Source organism: Falco biarmicus, chromosome 2, assembly GCF_023638135.1.
Source record: "Falco biarmicus isolate bFalBia1 chromosome 2, bFalBia1.pri, whole genome shotgun sequence".
In the NCBI taxonomy this organism is placed as follows: domain Eukaryota; kingdom Metazoa; phylum Chordata; class Aves; order Falconiformes; family Falconidae; genus Falco; species Falco biarmicus.
Genome location: NC_079289.1, coordinates 25390840 through 25408606, shown reverse-complemented (window position 1 = coordinate 25408606; position 17767 = coordinate 25390840). Strand labels below are relative to the sequence as shown.

At 42.8% G+C, this 17767-nt stretch overlaps 1 protein-coding gene across 5 annotated transcripts in view; it reads left to right on the top strand.

The window, feature by feature from the left end:
* The window catches only part of STARD13 (StAR related lipid transfer domain containing 13), a 295778-nt gene that overhangs the window by 271863 nt on the left and 6148 nt on the right, over positions 1-17767 (top strand). For all 5 annotated transcript variants that reach the window (XM_056327534.1, XM_056327536.1, XM_056327535.1 and 2 more), the window contains 7 exons: positions 1663-3041; positions 4444-4617; positions 6656-6815; positions 10884-11082; positions 14183-14390; positions 15339-15453; positions 16228-16449. In XM_056327534.1, coding sequence (XP_056183509.1) covers positions 1663-3041; positions 4444-4617; positions 6656-6815; positions 10884-11082; positions 14183-14390; positions 15339-15453; positions 16228-16449 — 2457 coding nt within the window. The remainder of the gene's footprint in view (positions 1-1662; positions 3042-4443; positions 4618-6655; positions 6816-10883; positions 11083-14182; positions 14391-15338; positions 15454-16227; positions 16450-17767) is intronic.

Here is a 17767-nt window from a genome sequence, read left to right as displayed (position 1 = left end):
GACCACTGCACACCTCATTGTTAACAGATAAAAGAGGAATGATTAAACCCAAAATTTCATAGGTGTATTTTACTTTATGATTTGGACATGATCTAAAATATCTGGCTGACATGAATAAACTGGCAAAAGCTTATGGCATTAGTGAGACCTGGCATGCCACTGATCCCAATCTCCATCTTTTGAGGTTTCATATTATTTAAGGTTTTGGGTGTTCTTGGAAAATTTATTTTACATTTTTCAATTAGAGAGGCTGGCGGAGATCTAGTCAGAGATGGGAGATAACTTTACCATCAAAACTTCATCAAAAAATACTTCTAATAATAGACTTTTTAAATGAGAATTTTTCCAGTCCCAAAATAGTCTTTCTGGTTTAGCACCTCATTTTAGTCTGACAGCTTGTCATATTTTACTGCCTTCATACTGCTTCCGAGAATGTGAAGAGCTGTTTGGATGTCATGTAGGTGAAGTTAGTTTGTTCTGCTTTAAAACAAATGTACAAGAATAATGCAGTATAAACCCAGCTCAAAGTCACGGGAAGGATACTCATTAGCAGCTGTGGGCGTCGCATCCCCAGAGAACAGTGAGTCCGACACTGACTGCGCGCTTCATGCTGAAGATATATCTTTTTTGTTTGAGCAAACAGATGAGAAAAATGTCATAGGGGGAGCTTTTTTTGTCCATTTTTTTTTTCAAGGCACATGTTGTCTGCATTGCAGAGTAGCTCCTGGAGCTGCCTAAACGTAAGCACAACTCTGTGTGCCCCCCCAGGCTGAGGGATAAGGGTAGGAAAGGCTGTGGGGCTGCTGCTGCCTCGGGAGAGGTTGGGGCAAGCCAGAGATGGTGGGACAAGCTGCAGGTCACCAACTTTGGGGTGCCCTTGATGGCAAAGGCAATGAAGAGAGTGGTTGCCACTGTAGGAAAGCTCACCTCAACTGCAGATGCGGCCCCATCCAGGACTGAGCCTGGCTGCTTTTCCTCCCCACACCTCCACAGCTGCCTCCACTGCCTGCTGTTGCCTACACTCAGACCCAACCTAAGAGACCTCCAGATACTATTTTTTTATTGCTATTTTAAGCACTGTGGCTATTCACCTGTAGTTATGTTCCTGAAACATAAATCTTGTTAGATATATGTGGTCTGTGAAGTTTACACATGTTTGCTTAGTTCTCACTGCAAAACTAAGTGCAGTGCTGGGTATTTGATGTCTTGGTTTCTTAAATGGTTCACATTGCTGTAGTATCCACCTACTTCCCAGTGTTTATCATGTGTATTTCAACACCATCTTTGCAAGTTAGGATCCCTCTACTTGAACCTTTCAAATCCCGCCCCCCCCTTTTTTTTTCTAAATAGTCACCATGGGCATCAGTCCTACACAGCTGAGTGCACAGGCAATCTGCCCCACAGTAGCTGAGGCACTGATGGGACTCATGAGCTCACTAACAGAGATCAGGCTTTTATTTCTGACTTGTTAAGATGTTCGCTGCGGTCTTTACAATTAAGTTGTAGAGGCTGTTATGAAAGGACTGATGACCAATCTTTCATAAACTAGGTTCAGGGAGATTTTACCACCTGTTGTTCACATGGAAGAGCAGCACAACCACATTAATTCAAATAATGAGTAAAAGCACCCGCTTTTAACATGTGCCACTTGCTGTTTTGCAGAGTGAAGATTCAGATGAAGAAGACCTCTGTGCTATTAGTAATAAATGGACTTTCCAAAGAACAAGCAGACGATGGTCTCGGGTGGACGACATTGATGCTTTGCTTCACCGATCGGACAGACATGGATCTGCTGGGGACATTAAAATGAAAAATACAACAAGCAGCGAGAGTGTCCTTACAGATCTGAGTGAACCTGAGGTCTCATCTATTCACAGTGAGAGCAGTGGGGGAAGTGACAACAGGAGTCAATCCGGCACCAGTAGCGCTGCCCGGGAGACCTGCGACTGCTCTGGCCAACATGATGTAGAAAGCACACTGCTGCAAGACTCCACTGCGATAAACACCGCCCTGCCCCTCAAGGACAACCTGAAGAATGAGAAACCAACACGAACCAAAGCAAAAACCTTTCTGAAACGCATGGAGACACTAAAAGCAAAAGGTGTGCATGGAAAACTAAAAGGCTCGGGAAGAACAGGTCCTTTAGAGATAAGTGGACCTGTTCTCCAGTATGAGCCGAAATCCTTGAAAGATATGCACTGTGTAGAGATAGTCAATGGCAATCTCCAAAACTTAGGACAAGATTCAGTCAAAAGAGGACTTTCCTTTTCTGCCAAATCCAGCAGTGACAGCAGTCAGTCTGAAAACAGCAGCAGTGGGGTGAGCACACCGTGTTTGAAGGAACGCAAATGTCATGAAGCAAACAAGAGAGGTGGGATGTACCTGGAGGACCTAGATGTTTTGGCAGGAACAGCCTTACGGCAAGTCGTGGACCAAAACCGCAAAAATGAATTTCATTCCCAAGAGAACTTGGTTGTGCATATTCCCAAGGATCACAAACCGGGGACCTTCCCGAAGGCACTTTCTATTGAAAGCCTCTCACCTACAGACAACAGTAACAGTGTAAACTGGAGGACAGGCAGCATCTCGTTGGGAAAGCAGAACTGCTCTACTCCAAAAGAGTCTGGATTGATGGCTTGCTGTCCTAAAGAGAGCAGAATTAGTATTTATGACAATGTGCCAGGTTCACACTTGTATGCTAGTACTGGGGACCTCCTGGACTTAGAGAAAGATGTCCTTTTTCCTCATTTAGATGACATTTTGCAACATGTCAATGGCCTCCAGGAGGTGGTAGATGGCTGGTCAAAGAATGTGTTGCCCGGTCTGCCAGTTGACGATGTGTCAGCCAGGGAATCTCCATCATTGCCTTTCCAGTCACCTACACAGATCACTCTTGATTTTGAAGGAAACTCTGTCTCTGATGGCCGGACCACACCAAGTGACATGGACAGAGATGGAACATCCCTGAACGAATCTGAAGCCACTGGTGTTAGGGACAGGAGAGACTCTGGAGTGGGAGCATCGCTCACAAGGCCAAGCAGGTAGGTAGCAAAATTTTGTACACCAGTCCACAGATTGCACACACATCCATAATGAAGCAGAAGCTCTCGGCCTGGGAGTCAGAAGGTGCAGGGTATCATTACAGTTGTACTTATCCTGTACGGGCATGGGGATTTCCCAGAGAAGGGTGGGACTTCGGGAGAAAGGATGCCCTGCTATGGAAATTCTTATGTGGAATCAATTGAGAATTGGTTTAAAAGAGCAAACTCAGGCATTTTTTTCTTTCTTGATTGACTGATTACATAGTAGGACCCTGTATATGTTGTGAGATGTATTTTCAATTTGTCTTTGAAGTTACGCACCCCAGTATTTATGTATCAATGGCCTTGTGCACTGTTTTTATGCACTGGTCTGCTTTAAAAATGTATCCCCTTGTGCCTTACCCTGCCTCAGTCCCTTACATGATGGGATGAAATCATGGTATACAATTAGCTTCTTAATAAAAGTGAAAAGTGGGTTTTGTTAATAGTTTGCAGACCTATTTTAATTCAGAGGGATGAGTTCATGTTGAGCCAAGGGAGCATGATCCTGGGTAAAGGCCTTTGTGGATCCATACTGCTGTGTGTATGGTGGCTTTGATTGTGCAAAAGCAGTGAGAAAATACCTGCTGTTTTCTGATCTGCCACCAGTCTTGTCACGTCCTCACAGAGGATTCTGCCGTGCCATGGTTTACTGCTGCCCACGCTTGCTCACCACCATCACAAGCAAGTGAACTCAAGGAAACTACTGAGCGAAAGAGCATTGCCAAAGCTTTTAGGATTCGAGCCTCTTGTTTAGCAAAACAAGAAACTGAAATGATGTTTTTTTTCCAATGCATCCAGTATATAGAGAAAGTGCATTGGAGTAAAGAGAAGATGCAAGTGGGTCAATAGCTTGGTGGTTACGGCTCTTGCCAAGGAGACGCAGGGTTCAGTCCCTTCTTGAAAAAGTCCTTCAGTGTTTAATAATAGAGATATTTGGAGAACCTCATCTCCAAATACCTTGGTGGTCAGGCCAGTCCCCTGGGAGATGAGGGACCAGGCGTCAAATCCCAGTTCTGAGTCAGGGAGAGAACATTTGAGTCTGGATCTCTCACATCCTGTTGGAAGTGTGTGGGCTAAAGGGCGCAGCAGGCAGCGCTGCTTCCCCAAGTACATGGACAGGACCCACACTCGCTTGTGAATCTAATGTTAAAAAATCAAAACATCTCCCAAACTAAAGAGATTGAGCAAATTGTTTTATTTGCCTCCAAGCTACATTTTCTTTTATTTGACACACTATGAGCAGTAATGTGTGTGTGTATGTTTACGTATGTTTTGTATATTGCCCAGCCCTATCTCACAGTATCTTTTTCTGCCCAGTTAAAGCGGTTGTCTGATTTTTCTATTGTTTCTTTTGCTAAAGGCGATTACGATGGCATAGTTTCCAAATCTCTCATCACCTGAGCCACTCCATTGCATCACTTCACATCAGCAATCAGTCAGCAGCCCAACTGAATCTACTGCAAAAATTCTCGCTGCTTCGTCTTACTGCCATCATGGAAAAGTACTCCATGTCAAACAAACATGGCTGGACCTGGTGAGTGCCATCAATAACTGGAAAAGAGATATTTTAAGAAGAGGACAGTTTCTCCTAATGCTGTTATTTTGATAGTAAATTCAGTAAATGCAATCAGGAGGAACAACTGACTTCAGCTGTAGAATCTGAAACTGTCCCTTTTAATCCACTGCTGCCTCAGTGACTCAGTGGCAAAGTCAGAAATAGATCCTGGACATCTGACTTCATTCCTGTGCTCTAACAGACAACCTCAGCCTCTCTCACAATGCTCCAGTTCCAGAAAAATAAACAGGAGTAGGACAGAGTGATTAAAAGTAGGAAATGTTTACAGTAAGTCTTCCCCAGAACTCATTTTGTGATTGGAAAAGAAACAGCTGCTGCTGATACTTCATGTATTTGATATTGTTTGTGCTTTAGAAGAGGTGTTAGAACAGTTACAGGGCTTTTCTGTACAGATCAAAAGATGCAAGCTTTAGCCTAGGCCTGGACCCGTGTGAGAGGGTAACAGCTACGTGGTCACCCAGGGCAGAAGGGCAGGTGGACATGAATGCTGGCAGTGTGGCTCCTTCAGTAGCAACCTGCTACAGAAACCTGCATGTTTAATAGTGTACGAACCCTGTTGGGCCACACAGACTGAGGTATACCAGAATGGAAGTGGGCACAGATAAGAGATTGTAAGTATCCAAGAAATAATCAAAAGGGTAACAGAAACCTTCAGAGGCACTGAGTCCAAAAATAATACGACGTGACATTTACATTGTGATTTCCATGTTCAAAGCGCTTCACCAGAATCCCACTAAATTCAGCTGTGAGCCAGATAAGACAAGTTTTCTTTTAGAAATGGAAAAACAGATACATCTGAGATTTACCTCACTGACATCAGCCACACCAAAAAGTTCCAAGTCTAATCTGAGCAAGTTGGTCGGCTGTTGTGGTCAGTGGAAAAAGACGGGCAACTCCGAAGAACAGCTAATTCTATCCAAGGCTGAGGGTTTGGGTCACCCTCCAGAGGTGCCTCACTGCATGGTGGGTATAGAGGCAGTCTGGACTGCTAACTCCTTTCAAATCTCTGCTGGAGAGCTAGAATTCACTAAGAAAGATGAACCCTCAGGTCACTGTTCTCCTTTGGTGCAGCTCCCTGTGGCTAGCTGATAACGTCCATGCTGAAATGAATCTCACCTTAACCAAGTCCAAATAAGCAGACTAGAATACAACAAATTCTGGATCCTGCTGTTTGTACAGAGGTTTTCCCTCCTGAACAGGTATTTCAGTTTGTATAATCAGTCTCTAAGGATTTATAGAAGTGGAACGCTAAATAGCTCTAAAGTTATATGCTGTACTCCTTCAGTAGGTCATTTAATCCAAGTTTTGTCTCCTTCCCACACAGATGAGAAAAGTCTTTGTCACATTCAGGTCATATTCATCCTCTTTGTTTGTTTTTTTTTTTTTTTTAATTCCACTGCAGTCATGACTCTCACAAAGAGAATCCAGTTTGTTCTCATTTTCACCATCATTTTTGGAAGAAAGCAAGCTCACCAGCTTCTCTTTGGTTACTCAACTAAAATAAATCATATAACACCAGGGATGAATCTGCCATGCAGGGATTTTCCACCATCATTTATTACTGTAAATTCTTAGTTAATAGAGACACTAAATCATGTAACTGGTAGTATAAAAATTGTTCAGTGTGTTAGAGGAGTGAACCTCCTTTTCTCTCAGATACCCTGTCCACTATGCTTTGCTGGGCCATTCCTTTGAGTCCCTAATGCATCCTTTAAACCATGTTGGCTTCAGCTGGATGACAACTGTATAGTAAAAGGTTTTTGTCAGAACAAATAGTTATGCTATATTTTAGAGCCAGAGGCCATCTACTTGTAAAAGTTGTTAAGATATCCATCAATTATATAGACTGTAAAGTGTCAGTGTATTGTGTGTGGAATGTTTTTTTACCATCTTGATAAAAAAGGCCCCAGTTACCCATTTCTGCCAGAAGTGTTACTCAGAGAGACTGTGTAAATACTCTGATATTTTCATGCAGCATATTCATGTTAATTTTCAGGTCTGTGCCAAAGTTCATGAAGCGGATGAAAGTCCCTGACTATAAGGACAAGAACGTCTTTGGTGTGCCCCTGATCGTCCATGTCCAGAGAACAGGACAGCCTCTTCCCCAGAGCATACAACAAGCGCTACGCTACTTACGGAGCAACTGTCTAGATCAGGTATGGACTTTACTTCAGGGACTCCGTTGATCTTTTTTCTGAAAAGCCACCCTAAGTAAGCAATGGTGAACCTTTTTGTACTTAATACCAGAATTATGTGAAGACTGTTGTATCTCGTGTTGGGCCAGATCTCCTCTGGTGATTTGATATTTGGTGCCAATCCCAATAGTTTGCCATTTTGAGATTTGTATCCAGCTAATCTGTTGAATTCTTGTAGCTACAAAAAACAGTCCTGCTCATTTGTATACCATAGCCTACCTCAAAGACATACACGAGATCTTGATATCTATTGAATCAGGCCTGGGAAGAGATTAGGACTCCCAGCTTGTACCTGTATCTGCACTGCTTATGCTTGCCTGTTGCCACTGAGGGTTAACTGCATTCACCATTTCACAAGATATGGTACAAAAGGTTTTATTTACTTAGCAAAGAAAGAAAAGTCAGAGAACAGAGAGCAAACTCAGCACAATATTCAAAGTATTTTGTTGACAAAGTCAGATATATCCAGATAGAGTTAGGTCAGCAGGGGTTCAATGCCAAAGCCATTATGGTACCTTTCCTTTTATAGTGTTCTTAGCTGCAAGAAGCCAGCTGGGAGACCCTCATGCTCAAAGTATTTCAGATTTTTTTTATTCCCTTTAGCTACAGAGCAGGGACATACCAAGCATATTTTTACTGTTCTCCCCCTAAGGATGAGGATATGTGTCTTTATGAACATAGGACTGGGAGAGACACCCTAGCTGATTGCATTCAGTCCTCTGCAATTACTGACCTCATGTCGTATGAACTCCTCTGTAACTGCTTTTAGATAGTTGTAAGTTCAAAAGGAGCAACTAGCATGTTACTCCTCAGGCTTTGCTGCTTTCCTAGTCCTAAGCACACGAAAAGAGTGGAAGTGATCGGTTCTGAATCCTTCCATTTTCTGATCACTGTTCAGGTTGCTGTTCAGGTTGTTTTATTGGGTGACAGTCATCTTCCCCAAAGTGGAAGTCCAAAAATTAAATGCCTTGCTGTGAATCACAACCGTATCCCTTTACAGTCGGTGGGGATGCACAGGTCCCTCCTATCATTCCTCTCTGTGAAGAGATCCTGTAGTGGTCAGACCTTGACGTCTAACCCCAGGGTGTTGAAAGTGAGGGTACAAGTTGTGCCTGTCATATGTAGTGTGGGAGCTGAAGGGTGGAATTAATAGCCTGTTGGAAATGTATTAATGGGGGATGGAAAGGGAAGATGCATAGAGACAACTAGAAGAAATACATTCAACAGCTAACATGCCCTGGTTATCACTGGTAATCTGGGTTTGTGTATTGGCTGGGAAACCCAGAGTAGGAAGAAAAATAATGCAGCAAACCTGGAACCTCTGATGGGATTGGAGGAGAAGACACTTGACCAAGTATGAGGAACAGCAGATGTGGGGATAGGGTTGGGCTTGTCAGCTAAGCAGAGCAATAGGAAGAAAGAGAAAAGGTGGAGGGGGGGATAAATGAGGGAGAAAGTAACGGAGGGTAAAACCAAAGATAAAGAAAAAGCTCTTGAGAGGTTTGAGGCAGTTCAAAAGGCATGTCCATGGGCAGTCTCAGACAAGTATCTGCTCTAAGAGGGAGGGTTTACTTCCCAGGAAACATCAGAGCTATGTGGAGGCCCACCTCAACCCAGCTTGAATTTCCACTCAGAATGGAATTGGGAAAATATTGACTATAAAATGAAGGAGAAGTACAGATTGGGGCCGTTTAAAATATTTTCCCACCCAAACCCTTTCCAGGCCAAAACCCTCCAGGCAATTCAGCCTCTCTGCTTTACTGTCACTTCCTTTGTTCCCATTTAATTCATAGTCTGCTAATGCCTCGCCAGAGGTCTGAGCAGCTTACAGTCTCCTCCAGCATCTTGCTTATGTGTCTCTTCTGTGCACAGCAGAAGGCAGTCTGGAGTCCTGAACAGGCATCAGAGCTTCTACTGCATGCGCTTGGTAAAGCTGAGGTTGCCCTAAATCATTGTAAGGTCTGACTCCTGGCACTGAAATCTCTGAGATGGTATGAGGAGCCTCACCATTATTTGTAGGATATATTATTCAGTTTCAGGTTGTGAAACAGAAACTGCTTTGCCTTTTTCAACTGTATCTTTATTTCTGTCATGCATCATGTGGCTGCTTGCAGGGCAGAGGATCCACAGCATGAGGATAATAAAGAGACTGGGCCAGACTAACCTCTGATAAATCACTGGATTTATAGTCCCATTTTATTTACAGAATGAGTCTGTAATATTACAGAACAGAGACTAAAACATCTTGTTCTATCAAGTGAAGAACTGTCCTCTTTTGATTAATTATGATTTTTTCCAAGAAGAAGGGAAATAGGAGTCTGGATAAATACCATTAAACAGAAACAGAGATCAAGAGTGGCAGAATGATGTGCAGCGGGGGACTGCACAGGTGAGATCTGATGTCTGACGTCTCAAATCAGACTTAGCTGGAAGTTTTTAAAGATTCTTTATACCAGCAAGGACGCTTTCCATCAAAAGCAGAGAACTGAGCCTCTGCTCTCACATTTATCTACCACATGCCACAACTGTATTTTTTTGATAGAATTAGCATGTATCCTTCTGCATCTTCAGCACACATTTCTAAGAGGAAAAGGGATATGAAAAGAAGAGAAAGGGAAAGGGAAAACCAGATGAAAAGAGCTGGATGCTCTTTCTTGTATTCTCTTAGAAACAAAGAGCAGAGCTTCACTTGTGAACAGAAATACAGTTCACCAGCATGTACACAGGGCACACTCCAGTTCTCTGCTTCCTACCCATAAATCCAGTTCACAAGTTATGCTAAATTCATCAATAAGAAGATGCAGCAGAAGAGCTGCCTCACAGCCAATCTGGTGTAGCAGTTCATAGAAATAAATACATTCTCCAACAGAGCTGCACAGTGTGTGATTTATGTAATTAGCGTCATTAATGTGCAAGTTAACAAAAGTCCTAAATACTGTATAGTTTAGCATGGGAGGTGTTCAAGGGAGAGAAGGGTCCTGCGTGAACTCTGTGCTGACAGAAGTAAGGGGAAGGCGGCCAGAAGGCACTGTTTCCTTGCCTTTACACATTTTTGTTGGTGGACTATGCCACACAGAAAGCTGAGCTGACCACCAGCAAGACAGTAGGCATGGAGGAACAGAAGTCTGTAATTCGAAACCTGAAATATGCCTTTTTCATAGGTCTTTCTCAATATTTCACCTTTTCCCCTGCAAAACTAAAGGAAAACAGTGCTAACACTTCCCAAATGAAATGCTGTAAACTCACTTGGGAATAAATAACGTGGCTGAGGCTCAGGAATTCGCCCCAGGGGAATTCCACTGACGAGAAGGACGTGAAAGGGCAGCGCTGCCATGAAGGCATCATTTGAAGAATTACCGCTTCCTTTAGAATAGAAAGCAAACAGGATAAAAACAGTGTCTTAGTGACACTGCACAAGTAATCCTTCTGTGGCCCCTGCTTTCAAACTGGGGTTTTCAGTGGGATTTGGGGGAACTGTTGGAAGCGGAGAGCCGGAAGGGGAAAAAATAGATTTGCTCTCAATTTTAAAGCTCTACCAGGATGTACTAATCTTTTGCCACAGCATTTATCACTTAGCTGAGCATAATATTTTCTTGTTAGTCTTCAAAATATATACCCAAATAAACATGAGGAACCAGACTCTCAGCTGGAGTAAATCAACAGACAGTCACCCAAGCCAAGCAAGCCACACTGATTTATATCAGCTGAGCATCTTGCTTAAACTCTTCAGGCAGCAGGGAAACCACATGCATTCTGAATTCTCCCTGTAGGATGGGATATGGAGTAGCAGCATTATTAACTCTCACAATCCTGCTGTGAGAGCATGCACTTGCCTACAGGATATGCGGGCAAGTCATGACCATTGCATTTGCACATTTTCCTTGTTCCTGCCTAGAATAAAATAAGCAACCCAAGCTCCAAGCTTTGGTCGTGATGAAAGTCCCCTGTAATAGATTATATTTTTTATTATTATTTTGGTTTTTTTAGTAACATTTTCTTTTTACCCAATTCAACATGGTGCTTTTTTAGGTGGGTCTGTTTCGAAAATCTGGAGTGAAGTCCCGAATCCAGGCCCTACGTCAGATGAATGAGAGCTCCCCAGAAAATGTCAGCTATGAAGACCAGTCAGCATATGATGTGGCAGACATGGTAAAGCAATTTTTCAGGGATTTGCCGGAACCTCTGCTCACAAGTAAGCTGGGAGAGACTTTTCTACACATCTACCAATGTAAGTTGCAATATTTTTATCATTATAAACCATTAAAAGATACCATGTATTTTATAATAATATATTTTAAATAATTTTGGTATGTTGTCTGGGTGGGTTTCTTTCTGCTGGCCTTTGAGATGTGTAAAAGAACCTCTCTGCCCTCAAAATCTTTCACTAAGAGATTTTTAGAACCACCTAAAGGTTTCAGTGTCAAAATACTAGCAATTTTAATGGGAAAACAGTGTTCAAATCTTAAGAAGCTTTGAAAATATCAGCCTCACATTGGAAAGAAGCCAGAAGGACAGGCTGCCATGGACATAAAAAGTGTGAAGGCTGACACATTTTTGTCAGATTTCTTTAAACTGTGGGCCCATTTCATGCAGACATCTCAATACAAGTGAGTCTTCTGGGTATGAAGAAGTGGTACTTGACCATGAGAACATGTGCCTGTGCAGCCCCTTTCTGTGCTGTGACTTTTGGTTACAGTCTTTTCATAGACATTATAGCTTTTTCATTATAGTCAATAAAATGCACATGCAAGAAACAAGCTGCCTTAATTTAGATCCTCAGCTTTTATATAATGATCTCACAGAGAAAGAGGAAAACCAGAGGATTTTCTTTTCATTTCGGCATAAGCAGTCTTCAGCAAAATTTGAGACTCAAATGCATTAGAATTATGAAAATCTCTGTAAATCAGGAAATGGCTGTGTATCTGCTCTCCAGACTGAGGGAGAAATAAACAATGAGGAAAACACTGAAAAGCCAGAGGAATTAGAGTTTTGTCCTGACAACGTCCATTATGAAGGCCAGTCAGCCAGTGCTCTGGCAGATACAGAAGAAGCATACCCAGCCAGCCTAAGCCAAATAATTGGAAGCGCTAGAGACGTGTGTCTCATCTTTTCACTTGCAGATGTTTCAGCTGCCAAAACAATAGAAGGCCATTTTTAAACACTGTATAATCCCAGTGCTAAAGAATCTAAGTTACTTCCGTAGCCTCCCTTTACTGTAAAAATCTGTCTGCGGCGCATAGTCACTAATGTATTTAACATCATAGTGTCTGTAACTGGCAGAGAAATGCTGTGATCCTGCATGTAAGAGACAGCATTAGAAATAAATGTGGTGGATTTGGTCATACATATGTCTTGAGACACAAGTGAACTGAAACAGCTGGCGCCTAGCACTGGACCATCATTTCCCCCTCTTCTTTCCTGCTTTACAAGTTGCAGGTCTTGTCTGCCTGTGCACACGTCAATGAGCTTGTTCAGAAACACAACAGAAACCCTTGGTGCTAATAAAATGGCAATCATGATCAATCCCATAGTGAAGTGGGCAAGGAGAAGATTATCCACTGGAAGGACATGTTCTACGTCTCCTTGGAAACAAAACACCTTTAAACTGTTGCTCAATGAAAACTGGGAATGTCCTATCTTGGCACAGGAGAGACTGCAAGTAAACTACCCCCTTGCCAAAGGAAGAGAGACGTGGCAGGTCTCGATGTCATTGGCATGTTAGGGCTGTAGCCAGAAGGACTCCCCATTTCCGAGTCGGGAGCCTGGCATTAGGATTCACCACAGCCACAAGGCTGGAAGGTGAAACGTTGCTATCAGCTAACAAACATGTAAAAAGGGGCACGGGCTGACTTTGTAGCCCTATGTGCAATGAGAAGTCTGAAGAACTCTTTGTTTTGCTGATTAGAGGGAGGAAATAAGGCGCTAGGAATGCTCTTCTTGAACACACCCCTACTTTAAAGGATTTCAGAAAGGCTTGAGGATGGGTCTGTTTGAACCAAGGTGGGAACAGGAAAAGATGGGCTCTGTAGATGCTGGAGACCAATGTTTGAATTAAGAATGAGTAGCAGTGGGTTTTCTTCCGTGTGTCCAACAACAAATATATTTTTCTGTTTTAGATAGTACTGTCAAAACTCCTTTCACAGAAAGAAAAATGTTGAAAATTTCTGGGATACCAATCGTCTTTCATAATGTCTGCAATTAAATAAATCTGTAGCTGGGAGTTTTTCTCCCCTTCATCCTGTTTAACAAATTATTAATGTGAAGTTAGAAAGGATTTTTCCTCTCAGTCTATTGGCAAGGGATTTCTGATTTTCTGGGTCTCACTGAAGATCTTTTTCATATATCCAGGACCTTCTTCATATATCCAGAATGGATTGATTTCTGTAACACTGGGGATGAGATGATTACTGTAGTAGTGTATATGGCATAGCATTTATGAAACTTGCTCCATTTTCCTAAAACACTCAATTGCCTAATGTTTACTTATGACTTGAAGGGCTGGCTGGTCTTCTCTATCCATCACACTCACCAGTGCAGCAGTACAGGTGAGGGAGTAGCAGGAGGCTGTGGGAGGAAAAAAGACACATTGTGTGGATTTAGCAAAGGCTCCTCTGACTTCTCAGAAAGACCTGTCCTTGCCACTTCTAGAAAGTCAGAAGCATTGGGCTGTGTTCAGTTTGTCATTTGTGTCTTAAAGCTTTTAAAATAAAGTGCTCATACAAGGCTAGCAGGCAGAGTTTAAAAGCTGGCTGTTCCCTCTACTGTGAATCTGCTTTAGTTCTTCTTCCATTCATGATATAGAGCATATGTAATACCCAGAGGAGGGCTCCAAATCCAAAATGAGAAAACTTTTATGGTAGTTTTAGAAATTAATCTGTCTGAGGCACTATGTAAGCATATCCATTACCGCTTTCATTAAACTCTTTTACGGTTTAGGACACAAGTATAAGTATTTTCCCGATGCTTCCCTAACGCTTCTCAACTGTCTTCCCAGGGGACAAAAGAAACCTGAAAAATACCCTTTGAAGATATGATTACCGAGTACTGTTCTCCCATCATAAACTTTAAATGAAGTTCAGTCTCTTTCTTGGGGAAGAGCCTTTCAAATGAACAGAGAGATGTCATACCCTGGCTAGGAGAGCTGTGCTTGGAGGAGCAAATGCCACGGCCTTCCAACAACCGGCTGGTCTTTGCCCCTTCGTCCCCCTGTCATCTGCCTCTTCAGAAAGTCATTCCCAGAGTGTGAATGTCTGAAACTCTTATCTTGTTTCTGGCTCCTTACCTGACCTTACAACTGACCCCCCTCAACGTCACTTGCCTTTCCTCAGATGTCCCCAAGGAGCAGCGGCTGCAGGCGGTGCAGGCAGCCATCATGCTGATGTCTGACGAGAACCGGGAGGTTTTGCAGACCCTGCTGTGCTTCTTGAGCGACGTCACCTCTGTGGAGGAGAATCAGATGACTCCTATGAACATAGCTGTCTGCCTGGCTCCTTCCCTGTTCCATCTCAATATAGTGAAAAAGGAAAGCTCGCCACGGTAAGTTTCTTCTCAACACTATAAATAGTCATGTCCTTAGTACAAAGTTATGCTTCAGTGTTTCTAAAGGTATGCAAAGTAAAATTTTCCAAAGCATGTTTTCCAGCACATGTTACACAGGGCGAAGCTTTACTGAGAGGGAAAAGCCGGTGCTGCAGAGCTATAAGCACACTTGCACATGCACAGAAGGTGTTTTCACATTTCGCAAGCCCAGCAGGCATTTCTGTCTGGCTGTTGTGAATACGCAGTGCCTGCTTTCTGTGCAACATTTTAGTGGGGCACTACTGAGTTTTGCATAAGTAACGTTGGCTTCTGTGAAGGGAAAGGGCCTGATTTTGCTCTGTTGAAGTCAAAGGATTTTGTTTTAAAGATTTTAATATGACCATGTTTTAAAGGATTTGAATACATAGATTTTCAGTGAGTGGTCTTTCACTCTCTGTTTTCAGGCTACATTCTGCCACTTGGGAAACCAAGTTTATTTCAGGCCACATTAAGGTGGTATGTAACATGGTGAATGTAGACTGAACAGGGCATAGACCCTGCTAAATGTTAGTGGTCCCAGCTTGATGTCCATCCTGACTTTGAACCCATCTGGTTCAGAGTACACTGAGATTCTTAGTCATGTACATGTATAACCAGTGACTGAGCAAGCACTTTAAGCAGTAACAACATAAACTACTGTACATGATGTCTGTCAGAAATCCATTTCAAAATGTACAATACCTAGTGCAGGACATGCATAACCTTTTCTGCTTTTACGTTTGGCTCAAATATATTTTAGGTAACTACTTTTCCTTTAAAAAAGGCTCAACAGTTTGAATAAACTTTGTGATAAATAAAAACTAAGGATAGGCTTTTCTCTCTGGTGTTCTGAACATCCTGCTGCTGTTTGCTTTCATGTTAAAAAGATTCAGCTCTTTTTACCTGAGACACTGAATTCAATTACAGGGTAATACAGAAAAAATATGCGACAGGGAAGCCTGATCAGAAGGACCTCAGTGAAAACTTGGCAGCTACTCAGGGACTTGCTCACATGATAATGGAATGCAACAAACTTTTTGAGGTGAGTGAGAGACTCAAACAGCATTATTCATGGCCACATAATGCAGCAACCTTTGAAGTATTTATGTTTATGCTTACATTTTCTGTCTTGTATTAGCTCAGAGATTGATGGTGCCTCACTTATTTGTAAACTTACTCCATCTAAAGTTTATTTATCTCATTTCTTTATCACTATTCCCTTCTAGCGTTCAAAGTTGCAACTATTAAAAATGCAGGGTAATTATTCTGTCGCAGTCTTCAACCCAGGTTACTGGATTAGGAAATTTTAGTCTAATTAAAATCAAAATCTGCTGGTTTAACATTTCATTTTATTATAGTGCTTTTAACACCTCAATTAAAATTTATTCATCTCAAAAAGAAGAGCTGATACACTTTATTTCTGTGTCATGCAACAAAGTTAAAACCACATAGGGAAATAGTGTCATTCCTGCAACTACTTCCACTGCAGGTGGAGAGAGATTATGCTCATATCTCCTTTCCCCAGATGCACGAGGCAACATTTCTGGGGGCTAGAGGAGTATTGACGTACAGTTGATCAGTCTAATATGGTTCTGCATGAGTAGTGCTATTCTGAGCCACAGACTGTTTCATTACGCTACTTCGATTTCCCATCTTGCATAAGAAGCAAAGACAGGACTAGGTATCTGTTTTACAGATCATAGGCTCATTGCAATTGGATGCTGAATGATCAAGCAGCCTAGAAATATATTGCCTTAAGAAAAAGTTTTCAGCAGGAGGTTTTTCCTGTGTGTTTTCCCTCCCTTCTGTGGCACAGGTCCCGCATGAGATGGTCACCCAGTCTCGAAACTCCTATGTTGACGCAGAAGTGCATTCTCCCACCCTGGACGAGCTTGGGAAACAAGTGGATGAGGAAGGAGGGAACTATCAGATGTACCTGGAAAGTCTCATGCAGAATCTCCAAAAAGAAGCAAAAGAGAAATTCAAAGGATGGGTCACGTGTTCCAGTATAGAAAACACAGAACTTGCCTACAAAAAGGTAATCTGGGGAGACATGGAAGAAGCAGTAAAGAATCCAAAGCAAAATACACCCTGACTTTTTGCATGGCTAAATACTTACCCTTCTGTCTGGTGAGGCACGTAATATATTTTTTTAAAAAATAAAAAACTACTAAAAGCAGTTAAATATATAATATAATAGTGATTCAAGTATGAGATTCCAGGAAAAAGCACACAAAGCAAGCTAAGGTCTCCAAAATGGGTAAAGGAAGTGATACAGCAAACAGTGCAACAAGCAAGCGAGCTGAGACTTTAAACAACAGCTAACATTACCTGGGCAAGCTCTTTGACTGTGGGACAGGCAAAATTTCTGACCATCTCCTGTTGTTTGCCAGCAGTTTGGACAACATAGCCAGAACATAGGTATTAAAAAAAAACCCCTTCAGTCTGCCCATGGCTTTACTTAGCCACGCCAGCCACATGGCCAGTTTTATCCCTGATCCTCTTGTCTTTGTTTCCAGTGGGTTTTTGCTATCTGCAACTTGTATCAAAATTTCTGAAGTTGCTCCAGGCTCTGTCACTTCTACAGGGAAAGCCAGACAGCTGCAGCCAGGAGGAGGGTGCTGCAGGGTCCCTGCAGACAACGGAGTTCAGGGCTGCTGCAAAATTAACGGCAAAACAGAGATCTGCAAACCAGCAGCAGCTAGCAAGAGGAGGGTATGGATTAGGGGTGGGTGACACTGGTTAGGTAGGGGATGAGCACTGGGAGTAGTGTGGGATCTGGACAGTGAGAGTGCAGGAGGCAGCATTATCCCTGTTTGGGAAAGCACAAACCCTCTCTTTTAAGGCAAAGAAATCCCAGTTACTGTGGTTTGCAGCCAGCTTCTGTGAGTGACCTCTCCAGGGGAGGGACTGCAGGAGGCTGGGCAGGGACTAACGCGGCTCAGGTGGGGTTGGATGTGGGCGAGGGGAGGGAGTGGGTAAGGGCACGCGCAGGTGAAGGGTGTGTGAGACGGCAGAGGGGACTGGGAGTCACTGGAGCTCCAGGGCAGGGGGCCTGGGGGAGCTTTGGGGAGAAGGAATTATAACAACATAAAATAATATAAGGTGGGAGGGGTGGAAGGTGAGTTTCTGGGAACACAGGTCTGGGTCTGTGGGAGGTGCTGGAGGTTTCTGGAGCACTAGCAATGGTATGTGAGGATGCTAGGGTAGGGAGGAGTTAGATAAGCAGGGCATGCAAGATCCAGTGCTTACAGTTAATTTGTTTGCTGCCTGAAATATAACCCCTAAAACCATGCAGAAAAGCTGTGTGTGGAATTTAGGACATTCATCTTATGCATGGCCAAGCACTTTCCGCT